General features: G+C 55.3%; 1 protein-coding gene across 1 annotated transcript in view; it reads right to left on the bottom strand.

The window, feature by feature from the left end:
- Nucleotides 1-4,843: 4,843 nt before the first annotated feature.
- Nucleotides 4,844-15,557, bottom strand: part of SFXN5 (sideroflexin 5) — a 100,738-nt gene continuing 90,024 nt past the window's right edge. Inside the window, exon 14 of the mRNA XM_039724599.1 lies at nt 4,844-5,176. Within this exon, the coding sequence (XP_039580533.1) occupies nt 5,099-5,176 (78 nt within the window). The 3' untranslated portion in view covers nt 4,844-5,098. The remainder of the gene's footprint in view (nt 5,177-15,557) is intronic.

Raw genomic sequence — 15,557 nt, 5'->3', positions numbered from 1 at the left:
GTGTCCCAGAGGTGTCCCAGGGGTGTCTCAGAGTTCCAGTGTGTCCCAGGGTGCCCACCCCGCTGGAAGAGGTGCTGCTGGCAGCTGTGCCCTCGCCATTCCCGAGGGATTCGCTGCCAGGGGTGCTCAGACCCGAGGACGAGCTGCTGGGTGTGCAATAAGCCACCCAAACCAGTAAAAAGCCCAAAGTGGTGTTGCCCAAAGGGACCTGGGGACACACCTGGACTGGGGACGGCCACCAGCAGCAGCGCTCCACATGCCAGCCTGGGAATGTCCTGGGAGCACCCCGGGGGCGCCCAGAGCTGTGCCAGGGGGTCTCACACACCCCGGGAGCCCCTCACCCCTCCCAAGGCCATCCCGGGCTCTGGGTCTCCATCCCAGCCCTCCAAGGGGAGGGGACAGCTCATCCCTCGGGTGGGGGGCATTGGTGGCATGTCCCTGGTGGCCAGGTGACCCCACAGCCACCTCCTGCCCGTCCTGCCGGGACCTGGCACCCCCAGGGTGGGGAGCAGGAGAAGGAGCAAGCAGGGAAAACGGAAGGAGCTGAGCTGTGCCCAGGCTGGAAGGTTTGGGACGTGGGTGACACCACCCTGGGACTGTCCCCTGGCGGTCCCCAGGAGCAGCCAACAGCCCCATCCTCCAGGAGAGACGCCCAAAGCTTCTCACCAGCACCTTTTGCTGCAACCCGGTCCTCATTATTCCTTAATTAACAGAGCCAAGAAATCAATTAAGTGCGACATTTCTGATTAATACTCCGGGAGACGAGCATCTCATGGATATCCCGAGGTGAAGGGCTCGGTGTGAGCGGCGCTCCCCGTCCCTCCCCAGTCCCACAAACCGGAATGCAAACGCTCGGGGTCGTTCCCGCGAGCCCAGGGCTCCGCTCTGAGCGTGAGGAGATTAATTAGCGATTAACGAGCGCGCAGGATGTTATCATGGGCTCTGGAGGCTCCCTGGCACCGTCGGCTGGCCTGGCACCCAGCGCTGGCCTGGAGCCGCTCTCGGCCCCGTGTCCAGAGCACTGGGAGGGCTCAGAGGGGCAATCCCACATGGGGCAATCCCACATGGGGCATTCTCATATGGGACATTCCCGTGTGGGGCATTCCCACATGGGGCATTCCCGTGTGGGGCATTCCCGTGTGGGGCATTCTCATGTGGGACATTCCCGTGTGGGGCATTCCCACATGGGGCATTCCCGTGTGGGGCATTCTCATGTGGGACATTCCCGTGTGGGGCATTCCCGTGTGGGGCAATCCCACATGGGGCATTCCCACATGGGGCATTCCCGTGTGGGGCATTCCCGTGTGGGGCATTCTCATATGGGACATTCCCGTGTGACAATCCCAGGTGGGACATTCCCAGGTAGGAATTCCTATGTGACATTGCCACGTGGGACATTCCCATGTGACAATCCCACGTGGGACACTCCCCTGCTCTCCATGCTCCCACACGAGGGCAGGGACCAGGACCAGCCCGGGCTGGAGCTGCCACAGTGACACCAGTGACACTAGTGACACTGGTGACAGCAGTGACACCAGTGACACCACTGACACCGGTGACACCAGTGACACCAGTGACACCAGTGACACCACTGACACCAGTGACACCAGTGACACCAGTGACACTGCCCCTGCAGACCCGTGGGGCCAGCCGGGGGCTGTGAGCTTCCCTGCTGCTTTGGGACAAAATCCACCCCCTGCCCTGGCTGGAGCCACACCAGGGGTTCAGGACACCGTGATCTGGGTGTCCCCAAGCTGGGACACCCGAGGACTCGGGGCTGCCCAAGGCTTTGGGAGCACAGGGCCACCACAAGGTGCTCCTGGTGCACAGCCCGTGTCCTGCTCGTCACCAGGCTGGGGACAGCGAGGGAGGGCAGCAGAGAGGGGCCTCAGTGCCCTGATCGTCCCTGGGTTTGGGGTGTGGGGACAAGTGCCAGGGTGTGCAGGGCCACCTCCCCTCCCCAGGCCTGCAGGGGCTGTGGATGGGGCTTGGGGCCCTCCCTGGCAGGGCTTTGGGGTGGGGTGGGGTGGGATGGGATTCCAGGGCCCCTCCAACCCAAACCATTCCAGGACTCCGTGCTGCCGGAGGAGGCTGGAGGAGGGAGCTGAGCCCAGGGCCTGGCGGCTCTGCCCAGCATGACACTTGGAGTGACACTGGGACAAAATCTGGGAGGAAGCACTGTGTGTACCATGGCAGAGGCTGGCAGAGGCTGGCAGAGGCAGCCCCGGGAACGGCTGCCTCAGGCCCGGGGTGCTCCCCTCCTCAGCACAAACCCGCCGAGCCGCCTGAATCCCATTCTGCTGCCACGCGAAGCCAAACAAGTCTGCCGGGGTTTGTGCGGGCAGACACAAAGCCAGACTCATTTAGGCCCTTTGATTGTCACTTGTTTGACGGAGCAGCTGCCTTGGAGCCAGGCACAGCTCCTGTGACATCCCCGAGCTGGTCCCAGCCCCTCCCGCGGGACCAGCCCCGCTGCATTCCCCGGAGCTGCCTGGCCTCAATGAACCCCAGCCTCGGCCCGATGGTCACTGCATTAACGGGGTGGGCACCCCCTGCTAACGAGGAGTGACCCTGCGGGTGAGGGGTGTGCAGGGAATCACCACAGCCACTCCCATCACGGGAAATCCGGGAGCTGGCTCTTTCCCTAGGCAGACCCTGATCAATCCCTGGATTTCCTTGATGGCAGCAAAGCCCAGCCTCCTCCCATCCACTGGGAATTCCTGGCAGGTGACCCCAGCCCAGACAGAAAACCTCGGCTCTGGGATCACCCACAAACCCAAACCTCCTCTCTGGGGTCTCACAGCAGAGCACAGCCTCCATCCCTTCCTCCTTCCCAGCTCCAAACAAGGCCTGGGGTGAGGAAGCTCTGAACAGAACCCAGGGGAAGGGGGAAGGCTGTGCCTGGCAGGCACTGCCAGCATCCCTGCTCCCCTTCCTGGGCACTGCCAGCATCCCTGCTGCCCTTCCTGGGCACTACCAGCATCCCTGCTCCCCTTCCTGGGCACTGCCAGCATCCCTGCTGCCCTTCCTGGGCACTACCAGCATCCCTGCTCCCCTTCCTGGGCACTGCCAGCATCCCTTCTCCATCCCTGGGCACTGCCAGCATCCCTGCTCCCCATCCCTGTGCTCCCCGCTCTGCTCCCAGGGTGCTGCCAGTAGGACAGATGGCCATGGAAATGTCCCCAGGACAGCTGTCCCCTCCTTGCGGTGTCCCAGCTCCCAGCTGGGGTGGGATCACCCTCTGGAACGTACATTCATCCCATCCAGTGCATTAAGGGGCTCCCCTGGGCCCAGTCCTGGCCCGGGTGTGAGCCCAGAACAGCCCCGGGGGTGAGGGGGCCCTCTCTGGCTTTCCAGCGGGGTTTGGGAGCAGGAGCTGTCCCAGAGCAGCAGCTCTGAGGGCTGGGGCTGCCTGCTGCTGTGTGAATCACAGCACCCACCCTCCTGTGCAATTGCTCCTGGTTTACAGCAGGGCAGGGCACAACCAGCGGCCCCGAGCTGCCCCACGTGGGTCTGACTCCACACCGGGGGCTCAGGCCTCCAGCCCCAGCATTGCAATAAATCCATCAAGTACATTCTGTGTCAGTGGTGATTTGGTTTCCCTTTTTCCCCCCACCCTCCCCAAACCCACGAGAAATTGGCATTGGAGGGGTAGGAGCCTGTGCCACCCCAGCACCAGCACGGCTCCCTCTCCACAGGCTCCTGCAGGGAGGGACACGGCTCCTGCAGGGACATCCTGCCTCTGGAATGTTCTGCTGGTGGCCACGCTCCAAATGGACCTGAGGGAGTCCCTCGGGGGTGGATTTTGGGTGAATTTTTGTTGAATTTATACCAGAAAGCCAAACTGCGGCCCCAAAGCAGGGAGGGCAGGACTCGGTGCAGTGCAGGGGTGACTCAGCTCTCCCCTTTAACATCCCAAAGGGGAGCCCTTGAGGGACAGACAGACAGACAGACAGATGTCCCCAGAGGGCAGTGTCCCCTCTGAAGGTGCAGTGTCACAGCTCAGCACAGCTGCCAGGACCTGCCTTTGGGTCCTCGTCTGCACCAGCACAAGGACTGGGCAGAGATGGCTTTGCTGGGTGGAGGGGTTGGCAAAAATGGGGGAGAGAAGAGGGAGAAGAGGGAGAATAAGAAGAAGAAGAAGAAGAAGAGAGGAGAGGAGAGGAGAGGAGAGGAATTACAGTTGGAAGGGGGCTGCCATGATCCTGCCCACCTGGGGATTGATCCACACTTAAACCATATCCTGTCCTTAGACTCCAGCTCAGCAAAGCGTGGCTTAGCCAACCACCTCAGAGTAGCAACATCCCTGTCAGAGGGTGCTGGGTGGGACAAACCCCCCTCAGGGCTGTGCAGATGAACAGAGCAGCTCCAGCATCACTTCTGCTCCAACACTCCACCTGTGGGCACCTTGGCTTTCCAGGATCTTGAAACCCAGGACAAAGGCCCTGTGGAATTCCGGGGATCCAGGGCCAGCCAGTCTTGCAGGGAAGGGCAGGATGCCTCCAGCAGCGTCTGCAGGAGGAGGAGGAGGAGGAAGGACAGAGGGGCACAGCCCAGCCCTTCGCTGGGCACACAGATGTGGCAATTCCTCTTCAGCGCATGAGGGCTGGGGTGGGACGGGCAGGAAATCAATACTGGGCATTCCCAATCCCCGATCAATGACATGCAGGCACCCCTCGGTCTCTGCAGAGCTGGTGGTGTGCAGCAGCAGTGGGGACTGAGCTCCCATGAACACGAGATGTGCTGGGTGACGTCTGCGCCGTGCAGGCAGCTCGAGCACGTGAGCTCGCCCCTGAACTCCCTCCATGCAGTGCCAGCAATTCTGAGTTTTGTTAGCTAGTTCTAAAGTGGTTCAACGTGATTTTATTTGTTGTAGTTGCTGCTCCTGTTGCTAAGTTAAAACTTTTAATATGGATCTTTTTGAGTGGTGTGAGGTGTCAGTTCTCGGCAGGTGTTAGTTCACTCCCGGGCTGCCGGGAGCGGTTCCTATCACTGAGCTCTGTTATTTCATCTTCTTGTTGTTGTTTGCTTTCTCCCAGGGCTGGAGCTTCCCCTCTTCCCTCCCCAGACCTCCTGGGCTGGGGTGCTCCTCTTCCCCTCACAAGCCTTTGTTGTAGACCACAGTCTTACTGGTGGTGGCCATGGCGATCTCCGGCTCCAGCTGGGACGTCTCGATCTGTGGAGGCAAAGAGGAGCGGGATCAGAGCCCGGGGATGGATCAGCTGGGGAACTGATTTGTGGGGAAGGAGGAGATGGGGATGATTCCGTGGCAGTCACGCTGCTCCTGGAGTTTGGTGTGCCGTGCTCCAGGCCCCAGCCCCCCCGTTGTGGCGGGGTTTGCGGAACGCCGCACGTTCTGTGCCTGGCAGTGCTCAATGAATTATAGAGTGTCTGAGGCTCCAACGCATCCCACCAGCCCAGCTCCCATCCTTCCCTTCCCTGCAGCTCGCAGCGATCCAGAGCACAAAGCTGGGCCCGGCAGAGCCCGGTGGTGCCGCCAGGGAAGAGCCTCGCTGGGCTCCACCCTCACGGCCAAGCCCTCCCTGCCCCTTTCTCCAGCTCCATGAAATCTCCATCCCTTCCCTAATTTTTTCCCTCCGCCAGCTCCTCCTGAAGCTTTCCCTTGCTCTGAAATCACTTGGAATCTCTGCATCCCCGGGAGAGATCCACTGCACTCCCGGTCTCCTGGGGAAGCAAAGACCCCGCTCCCAGCCGGGCCAGGACACCTGGGAAAACCTGGAATTTTGGAAATCCTAAACACCCAACCCACGCTGGTGCTGACACAATGCGAGGAACCCACGTTAAAAATCGAAATGCTTTTGAAAATGTTTAACCTAGTTAGACAAATTAGCAAAAATTTGTGCAAAACAATTTAGGTATTTAAAATATTCAATGTTTTTAAAAACTGGAAAAACTGTTCTTAGCTTTCAGCTGCAAAAACCCAACAAAATATAACATCAAAGCAATCTTAACATGAGGTGCAACATAACCCTTCAGCAAAGCTGTTAAACAGCTACTGAAGCATCATGGGAAATAGCACTTCATTTATTCAAATGCACATATGTCAGGTTTTTGCACCATATGTCATTCCAAGCTATTTACAGTAATAATTAAATCTTAATCAACGTTTAACCTCTGTAAAATGTTTGAAGGGATCTAATCACCCTTCAGACTGCACTAATGAAGGAGAAATATATAAACATAAAAAGAAAATGATGCATAGATAGCACACCAGAAAGAACAGTAATTGCAAAATTGTATTTCTTTTAAATATAATCAGCAAATTATGTAAAGTAAAGCCAACGAGTATTTTAAGTGAAGACATCTTGGGTGTCAGAGGTGTGATCAGCTAATTTTGTACTGCTATCCATAACAGATGTAGCATATTTTCTTTTAGTGCCATTATTAGCAACTTCACCATTCCTTTCAGTGCTGCAGCACAAAGTGAAGCATTGTGCCGGGAGAGCACCGGGAAAGGTGCAGGAGATCCGGATCCCACGGATCCCTTTCGAGGGAGGATTAACTCTGCTCTGCCTGCCTCTGACGCAGCTTTTCCTCCCATTGTGTGGGGATTTTTTCCTGCCAGGGACAAACAGAGGAGCTCCGAGGTTTTGGGGCTGGGTGGGTTCAAGCGCCGCGAGGAAAACGTCCAGGTGGGAAGCGGAGCCTGGGCTTCAGGGAATGGCTGGAGGGGGCGATGCCACACTGGTGCCAAGGTGGGCATGGGCCACAGGGTGGGTTGTGTCATCTCAGAGGGCTTTTCCAACCTCAGTGGTCCTACTTTGAAATAAATTCCACCTGGAACTGGGTGGGTCAGCGCTGACCGTCCATGGGAAACGGGGCAGCTCAAACCCAACCCGCTCCGTGGGGAGAAGAAGATGAATGGAGAGGCCCCCAGTCCCACCCTCTCCAATGGTCTGGAGAACTGGGAGCCCCAAGGAGGCCACAGCTGCCCTGGTGGAGCCAAAATCAGTGCTCGGACAGCCCTGGGTGTGCTGCGGATGGGATGTGCCAGGCTGGAAGCGTGAGACTGCGCGGGGGGACGGGAAGAAAAGAAGGAAAGAAGGAAAGGAGGAAAGGAGGAAGGAGCAGTGTTGTGCTCACGCTCCCTTGGGACACAATTCAAGAAGCAGTGAGCACAATCCAAGCTGAACAGCAGGAAGAGTATCCTGGTGGGAAGAGCAAAATATCGCAGCCGACTGCTCGGGGAAGGTGTGGGGCGTCTGTGGTGGGAAGTTTTCAGCACAAATTACTGGGAACCCATCAGGAATAGTTTAGGCAGAGCTGAGCTTGTCTTGGTGGAAGGAAGAGATGAGATAATTGTTTGTAGATCCTTCCAGCTTTCATCCCCTGGTCCAGGGGAGAAACAGCTCCTTTCCCTACGTGTGGGATGGGTTCTTCAGGAAGGTTCTTCAGGAAGGCTCTGCAGGAGGGTCTGAGGTGGGCTCACGGAGGTGGGATGGAGGTGGGATAGGTCTGGTCCCTGAGAAGAAGGACATGGGAATTCCTGTCTAAGGTGGAAGGGCTCAAAAACCCCATGGACGTGGCACCTGGGGACATGGTCAGTGGTGGCCTTGGCAGTGCTGGGGGAATGGCTGGACTGGATGGGCTCTGAGGGCTTTCCCAATTTAATGATTCCATGGTTCTCATGCAGGGTGGGCACCCAGCTGGGGAGCCCCGTGACACTCCAGTCACAGACACTGGTTTGGAGCTGTGACACCAAACCCAGGCACCTTCCTGAAGCCTGGGAAGGTGCTGGAGAAACTGGCGGTGACTGGTTGAACTGGAGCCTCCTCTGCAGGTCTCCTTGTGGCTGACTTTAATCAAGAAGGGATTCAAACCTGCTCTAGAGCCTCAGGAGCTCCAAAGGGTGCATCTGCACCAAGGAAAAATGTACAGGAAATTGGGAAAGCTGCTCAGAAATCCATCAGGAGGAACCTGCTCCTCCCACCTGGAAATCAGATGGAGAAGAACAGGGAGATGGTGGTGGGTTACAGGTACCAAGACCACATTAAACCACAACCTTGCTGTGCACCAGTCTTTGACTCCCTTGCTGGTGTTTTTTGCTGGAAAGTGTAATTTCACTCATTTTGGGGTTTTGCTGTTCCAGATGTCCAGAACCCTGGACCTGCTCAGCCACCTGGCCATGGAATTGTGACAGATGTGGAGACCACAGTTCCTGGTCGAGATTTTGGTGTCCCAGGTGCCAAGACTTCCCTGATCATGGTCATGGCCATGCTGGGAACGCTCCTGTGAAGGAGCAGCTGCCTTGGTGGGTGCCCTGAGGAGCAGGCTGGACCTGCACTGATGGGACCTGTCCCACTGTCCCACACGGGACACTCTGTCCCTCAAACCAAGCGCCCACCATGGCACTGGCGTTGAATCATGTCCATCCTCTTCCTCCCAGCTCTGTCTGTGCCAGGGCAAAGGAGGGATCCCCTTCCTGGCTTTGGGATGGTGGCACCAGCCAAGGGCCTTCACCAATGAATCCAGCAGAAGCTCAGGAGGGACAGAAGCTCTCAGCAGCTCTGAGGGACCCAGGGTGGGATGCACCACTCCCAGACAGTGCTACAAGGGGGTTGTTCAGGACAAACCCCAGGATTTGGGGCTGATGGCTGCACTGGCAACTTGGTACCCAACACGGGAAGCTCTCCAATGAGGCCGTGGGAGAAGCAGGAATTCTGTGAGGCCTCTGGAAGCTTTGCCATAGATCCAGGGAGATCCTCACTGGGGACACCACCAGGGTGCACCTCCCAGATCACCCAAAACATGGCTGGGATGAACCACAGCCCATCCCAGCCCCTGGAGCAGGTGAAGCCTGAGGATGCTCCTTTCCCTCCGGCAGACAGCCAAGAGCACGAGAGGAAAAAGAGGGAAAACCCCAAAAACTCAGTGCCCTGACCCTTATTAAACACCTGCTCATGGACCAGCATCTCTCAGGTGGCCCAGGCAGGATGGCAGCAACGCCCCCGACCCGCTGCAATCCATCCCTCCCTCCGGGGGAACAAAGCTGGGAATCGCCTCCCGGGTACCCACGGCTCTCCAGCTCTCTTCCCCCCATCCCTGCCTTGCAGTGGAAGCCTCTCTCCTCTCATCAGCTCCGACAAGGCTAATTGGGGTGATAAAGAACTGGCTCCGAGTGCTGGCGTGGGCTGGAGGAACAAATGGTGCGGTGGTCACAGCTGGTGCCGCGGAGCCGGCGCGGGAGCGGGCGCGGGGGGCTCCGGGCGCCCCAAAGCCGGCAGCGGCTGCCGCGGGGGGCTGGCGGGGGGTGCTGTGTGTTTTGCATGGCTGCTGACACGGGTGTAACGTGCAGGCGAGGCCGGTGAGGCAGCAGCAGGCAGAAAGCAGATGCTTTTTGTTTGGGGTTGATACTCATTTCTATCCCAGCTCGGGAAAAGGTGTAGAAAGGAATGTGCTCCGGAGAGTGCAGGGAGGGAGATAGGTCTAGGCTCGCTGCCAGGGATCCTGGAACGATATGGAAGGCAGCTAGGGGAGACAGGAGCAGATGGATTTGGCATACAGCTCATCACTCAGCCAAAAAAAAAAAAAAAAAAAAAAAAAAAAAAAAGGAGGGGGGAGAAGAAGGGAGAAAGCAGCCAATTTTGGGAGGGGGAGGGTCATGGGGACTGACGGATGCTGCTCCGGGGTGGGGGAAGGGAGGGCTGGGATGGTCACTGTGTCTTCTGCTGCTGCCAGCGGGGAGAGGTGGTGGTGGCTCCTTGGGAGCCTGGGAAGGGTCTCCTGGTCCTCCCAGCAGCTCTGGGCCATCTCCTCCCAGGCCTTGGGTCACCAGGGCAGAGCCCAGGGCAGGGCCAGGCTCTCTGAGCCCTCGGGAAGCTCAGCCAGGTGTAGGAAGGGCTGTGGCACCACGGAGCCATGGAATGGCTGGGGCTGGAAAGGAGCTCAGAGATCACAATGCCCAACCATGCCCAGCACAGCCAGGGCCACCACTCACTGTGTCCCCAGGTGCCACATCCACACATTCTTTGAAATTCCTCAGAAATGGGGACTCCAGTCCTCCTGGGCACACCCAGTGCCTGACCCCCTTTCCATGGGCAAATTCCTCCCAGTGCCCACCCTGAGGCTCCCCTGAGGCCGTTCCCTCTGCTCCTGCCCCTGTTCCCTGGAGCAGAGCCCGACCCCCCGGCTGTCCCCTCCTGGCAGGAGCTGTGCAGAGCCACAAGGGCCCCTGAGCCTCCTCTGCTCCAGGCTGAGCCCCTTCCCAGCTCCCTCAGGGATTCTGCAGCCCCTTCCCAGCTCCCTCAGGGATTCTGCAGCCCCTTCCCAGCTCCCTCAGGAATTCTCCAGCCCCTTCCCAGCTCCATTCCTGCCCTGACCACGCTCCAGACCCTTTCTTGACATGAGGGCCCCACCCATTTTCAATCCCAGTCAAATGGGACCTTCCCAGTAATCCAGCAGTGCTGATAAATGATGGGAAATGTCTCCCAGAGTCCTTCCTTCCCCCCAGCTCTCCCAGCTCCTCTGGATGGATCCACCCTGTCTCAAGGATTTGTGGATGTCTCAGCAGCATTTCAGGTCACTGCCCAGCTCCCCTTGGATTATGGGGCTTGGAGCACCTGGCCTAGTGGAACATGTCCATGGAAGATGTCCCTGCCCATGGAAGGTGTCTATAGAAGATGTCCTTGACCATGGAAGGTGTCCCTGGCCATGGAAGGTGTCCTTGTCCATGGAAGATGTCCCTGTCTGTGGAAGGTGTCCCTGCCCATGGAAGGTGTCCATGGAAGATGTCCCTGCCCATGGAAGGTGTCCATGGAAGATGTCCCTGACCATGGAAGGTGTCTATAGAAGATGTCCTTGACCATGGAAGGTGTCCCTGGCCATGGAAGGTGTCCTTGTCCATGGAAGATGTCCCTGCCCATGGAAGGTGTCCCTGTCCATGGAAGGTGTCCCTGCCCACGGAAGGTGCCCCTGCCCATGGATGATGTCCCTGCCCACAGAAGGTGTCCCTGCCCATGGAAGGTGTCCCTGCCCACAGAAGGTGCCCCTGCCCATGGTAGGGGGTGCAGTGAGATGGGTTTTTAGCTCCCATCCCACCCAAAGCACTGAAGTGCCCCCCATGGATTGATCCCTCAGGAATGAAACAAGGACAGCAGTGCTGGCCAAGGAGCTCCTCCTGGAATTGCTACAGACCTGCAGCCACCTGAAGGTGACCTGAAGGTGAGAGAATTCGGGAAATACTCCAAAAAACTTTTGATTATATCACAGAAAACATTTTTCAGAGGATCTCCCGCCTCTGGTTCCAGAGCCCAAGCAGCTGTGGAGCCCCAAGGCCTCTCCATGTCCTGCTCCAAAGAGCACCAGCCACCCCAGGGGTTTTCCTAAATCCACAATTCCAGCTCCTCATTTATCCACTTGCTGCCCTAAGGAGCTCTCTCCTGCCAGAGATTTTCCTCCCATGCAAGCGTCCAAAGATTATCAGCTGAGCTTTGTTGAAACCAACACACAAAACTCGTGGTTCTCCTCAGCAAGGTAGATTTTGAGAGTTATTAAGTTCAGGAAATTTCTTTTGTCCTGGAATATTTGTCTGTTTTGGAATATTTGGCTGTTCTGGAATATTTGGTTGTCTTGACTTTTGAGAGTTATTAAATTCAGGAGATTTTTTTTTTGTCCTGGAATATTTGGATGTTTTGGGATATTTGGCTGTTGTGGTTTTTGAAGGTATTTCCATTCCAGGAGACTTTTTGTTTGCCAGGGATGCTTTGCAGGGATGTTCCTGCCCTCAGCTTAAATGGGAATAACCAACTGCCCTGAAGCAGAGCAGATTTCAGGATTTTTGGGGCAGCTGTGGGATTGCAACTTCCCCCACTTCACTGGATTGGGCAGTGCTGGTTTCATGGCTGGATTTGATGATTTTAAAGGTTTTTCCAGTCTAAATGACCCTGTGGTTCTGTGGTTTGGTGGTGCTGGGTTAACGGTTGGACTTGATGACCTTAAAAGACTTTTCCAACCTAATTTCATGGTTCTACAATCAAGGGTGGGAGTTTTTAATCTCACTTTTGGGGAATTACCACAGCACAGCTTCTCTGAGGCAAAACACTCAGCAAAGACCTCGACATTAAATCAGGTGGGAAGAAGGGAAATGTGGATTTGGGGAAAGGAAAAGGACGGGAAATTTGGAAATGAGGATCTGTGGCTGGAGCGGGGAGCTGCCCTCGCCCAGGCTGTCTCTGGGATGAGTGATGACAGCAGCCCTGGTAGCAGAGCAGCAGCTGGGATAACAACCCCACAGCTGGGGAGGTGACCCCGCTCCCTGCGTGTCCCAGCCTGTCCCGGAGCAGCTCCAGCCCCCTGGCCATCCCCAGTCCATGTCCCAGGAGCTCTCCTGCTCCCACTCGCTCTGCCCCACAGGGACCCTGCTCAAGGTGACACCAGGGACATCTGGCAGACACGAGGAACTGCTTCTTGGCCTTGCTGTTTGAAATCTGATGGTTTCTGAGCCTTTCTCTGGGGCTTTTGAGGGGTTTGGTTAACACTGAGCTCTCAGACCCTCAGTACTTCCACTTTATAAAAACTGGAAGGTCAATGCCCAGCATGGCACCACCTCCAGGGCATTGCAGAGCTGTGGGTTTGGGTCTCCTGGGAAAGCAGAGGGCTGCCCACAGCTCCAACCTCAGGTGTTCAAACTAAACCACCAGATCAAAGCTCTGAGACCCTAAGATTTCAAAAAGGGTTTGGTTAACACTGAGCTCTCAGACCCTCAGCACTTCCACTTTATAAAAACTGGAAGGTCAATGCCCAGCATGGCACCACCTCCAGGGCATTGCAGAGCTGTGGGTTTGGGTCTCCTGGGAAAGCAGAGGGCTGCCCATAGCTCCAGAAACCTCAGGTGTTCAAACTAAACCACCAGATCAAAATTCTGAGACCCTAAGACTTCAAAATGCAAGATCAGAAAAACTTCCCTGTGTGTCTTCCAGAGAGAGGAGACACCCAAGTCTTTGAGGGAGCTGAACCTTCTCCCCTCTGCTCTGGAGCTTTGCTCAGGTGGGAGGGGTGGCATGGGTGCCCACGGGGTAAACCTGAGCTTGCCACAATAAATTCATTTCCACAGCAGCTCCAGGAAGGCCTTAGGCTGGCACAGGAGCAGCTGGGTGGTGACCTCAGGGCTTGTAGCCTCACCAGGCCAGGAGCTTCCTCAGGAGAGGGCTGAAGAAACTTCTCCCTGGCTTCCTGGAAGAACCCTCACATTGCAGGATAAGGATGTATTTTTTTTTTTTTGAATGTCCAAGCCAGTGGATTGGTGGAAAAATCACCAGCCTGCTCCAAATATGGCCTTGAGAACTCCCAAAATTGCAGTTTGGTTATGACTCCTGATCCTTGCTGGAATGGAGAGCACCTACACAGACACTCAGAGTTTCTCCTTTCTTGGAAGAAAAAAAAAAATCCTACTTTTGAATGTGGACGTTACGAAAATCTTTCAATTTGGATGAAAACGAGCTCTTAGGTCCATTTCTCAAGCAGAAATGTCAAGGAAGAAGGAATTTGCTGCTCTTTGCTGAAGACATCGACCCCTGAATTCTCCTTCTGTTCAGGAGGAAGAGCACGATGGAAGAACAGGATTTAGGGATGCCCTTGGAGCTTTAGGGAAAGCTAATAGCTGAGCAAATTCCTCAGGATCCCAACCTCCAGCACATTTCCTTCTCCCACAGACCACCAGCCTCACTAGGAACAGGAAATTCAAAAAGCAATTACAGATAATTACATGTGTGAGATGTGATTAATAAGGCATTCTCAGCCCTAAGCAGGCAAGTCTGGACAACTGATCCCCTTCCTTTGCATCCTGCACCTCTTGGAGCAGTCAGAGCTGCTCCAGCTGAGCCAAAACTACTCCAAATACACCAAAAAAGGACAAATCCAAGCCTGTGTGACAAGAGAGGGGCAGGGCAGGAGACGGGCAGGGAAGATCTGGGGGTGCACCAGATAAAGAGGCCTCTGACCAAGAATGATGATGATGATGATATTAAAGGTGTTTCTGATTTAATGACTCCTGTGTGAGGCCAGGAGTCAGACTCTTCATTCTTCATTTTCCATTTTTCATGGATCACTCCTCATTCCAGCTCAGGTATTCCATGATTCCCAGCAAGTGGCCTGGTGCTCAGGGTGGGCTGGCAGAAGAGGGGCAGGGACTCGGTTTTCAGGCCCAGGATAAAGCAGCAAAGCCAAGGAGGGCCCAGGAATGGCCAGGGCAGTGCAGGAATCCTGGGGGAAGTGCTGGGGAGGAGCCCCTCTGTTTACAGTAGGTGCTGCTGAAAGGTGTCCTGAAGAAAGACAGCAATTAACAGGCCTGCTAAAAAAATGGCTTCTTTCCACAAAAAGCCTTTTAAGTCTGTTTTTCGGGCCACTTTAAGGGTTAATGTTTAGCTGTTTATCCGGACTTGTCGGATGTCAGCTCTTTCTTTTGACTCCTAATGGCTTATAGCCATCAGGAGGTGAAGACTCCTCAAAAGAGCTGGTGTCAGGAATGTTTTCTTATGCCCACCAGCACCCACACACCTGCAGCAGCCTGTGCTTGCAGGGGGATAGTTTACATACTTGAACCTGTCTCCCAGGGCCAGGGGTGTAAACATGAAACCAGATCCTGTCTGAGAGCGGCCGCAGCCCCTGGGCGCTCCCGGGGGTCCCACACCCACCCTGGGACCACACAGAGCAGCTCAGGGCAGCCCCGCTGCCCACACAGAGCAGCTCAGGGCAGCCCTGCTGCCCAGCACTGCTGCTCCACCTCGCTTTCAGGGCTCTGCGAATGTTCTGCACCTCTGAGTGGTGAAACAAAGGAGCGCTGCTGTCAGAACCCAGGACATCTCCCTGGATAACTCAAAACCCTAACAAGAAGACAAAAACACCTAAAAATTTCTATCTCAGCTCATGAAGCAAATTGCCTACGTTACATGAAAAATTACAAATCACAGAAGTTTAAGTAGCATAGTAGTAGCAATCACAAAGTAAAAGAAAAAAAATTAAAGCACGGTACAAAAAAAGTTTAAAATTCTGCACATAAGAGTCAAGAGTTCCAAGATAAAAAAATTTAAGCGTGCCCTGCCCTTCTTCTTTCTCCTCCCTAGCATCCATGTTCAAAATGATGTTGACATTCACAAATTAAAGTAAAAAGTCACTGTCTAACATAAGTAATAACTATTAGAATATAATTGCAAACATAGTATACGTAATTTTTAGTATAAAAATAATACCAACCCAAAAAGCAGAGAATGTGCCTCAAACCAACCTACAAAACAAACCTTAGCAAGTCAAACAAAAAATGTTTGAAATAAAGAGAAATAATAAACAACCTTAAAAACGTAAACCAAAAACTTCTCAACTCCTTCTTCAACTGCCGAGTTGGGGAAAAGAGACTTTTAACAAAAACACACCTTGAAATCGTCCCAACCAAACAAAATCCCAAAACCTGGCGTCCCTGGGAGGGCCACGAAGAGCAGGCACCCCACCAGACAAGGAGATGCCAGGAGCAGCCGTCAAAAAGCAGCTGGGTCACAAATCAAAGGCTGGGGGACAGGGAGGGCAGGGGGAACAAAGGCACAGCC

The sequence above is a fragment of the Passer montanus genome, unplaced genomic scaffold, assembly GCF_014805655.1.
Source record: "Passer montanus isolate IOZ18808 unplaced genomic scaffold, ASM1480565v1 scaffold109, whole genome shotgun sequence".
Taxonomy (NCBI): Eukaryota; Metazoa; Chordata; class Aves; order Passeriformes; family Passeridae; genus Passer; species Passer montanus.
Note: the sequence above shows the minus strand (reverse complement) of the source record. Positions and strands in the feature narration are given on the sequence as shown.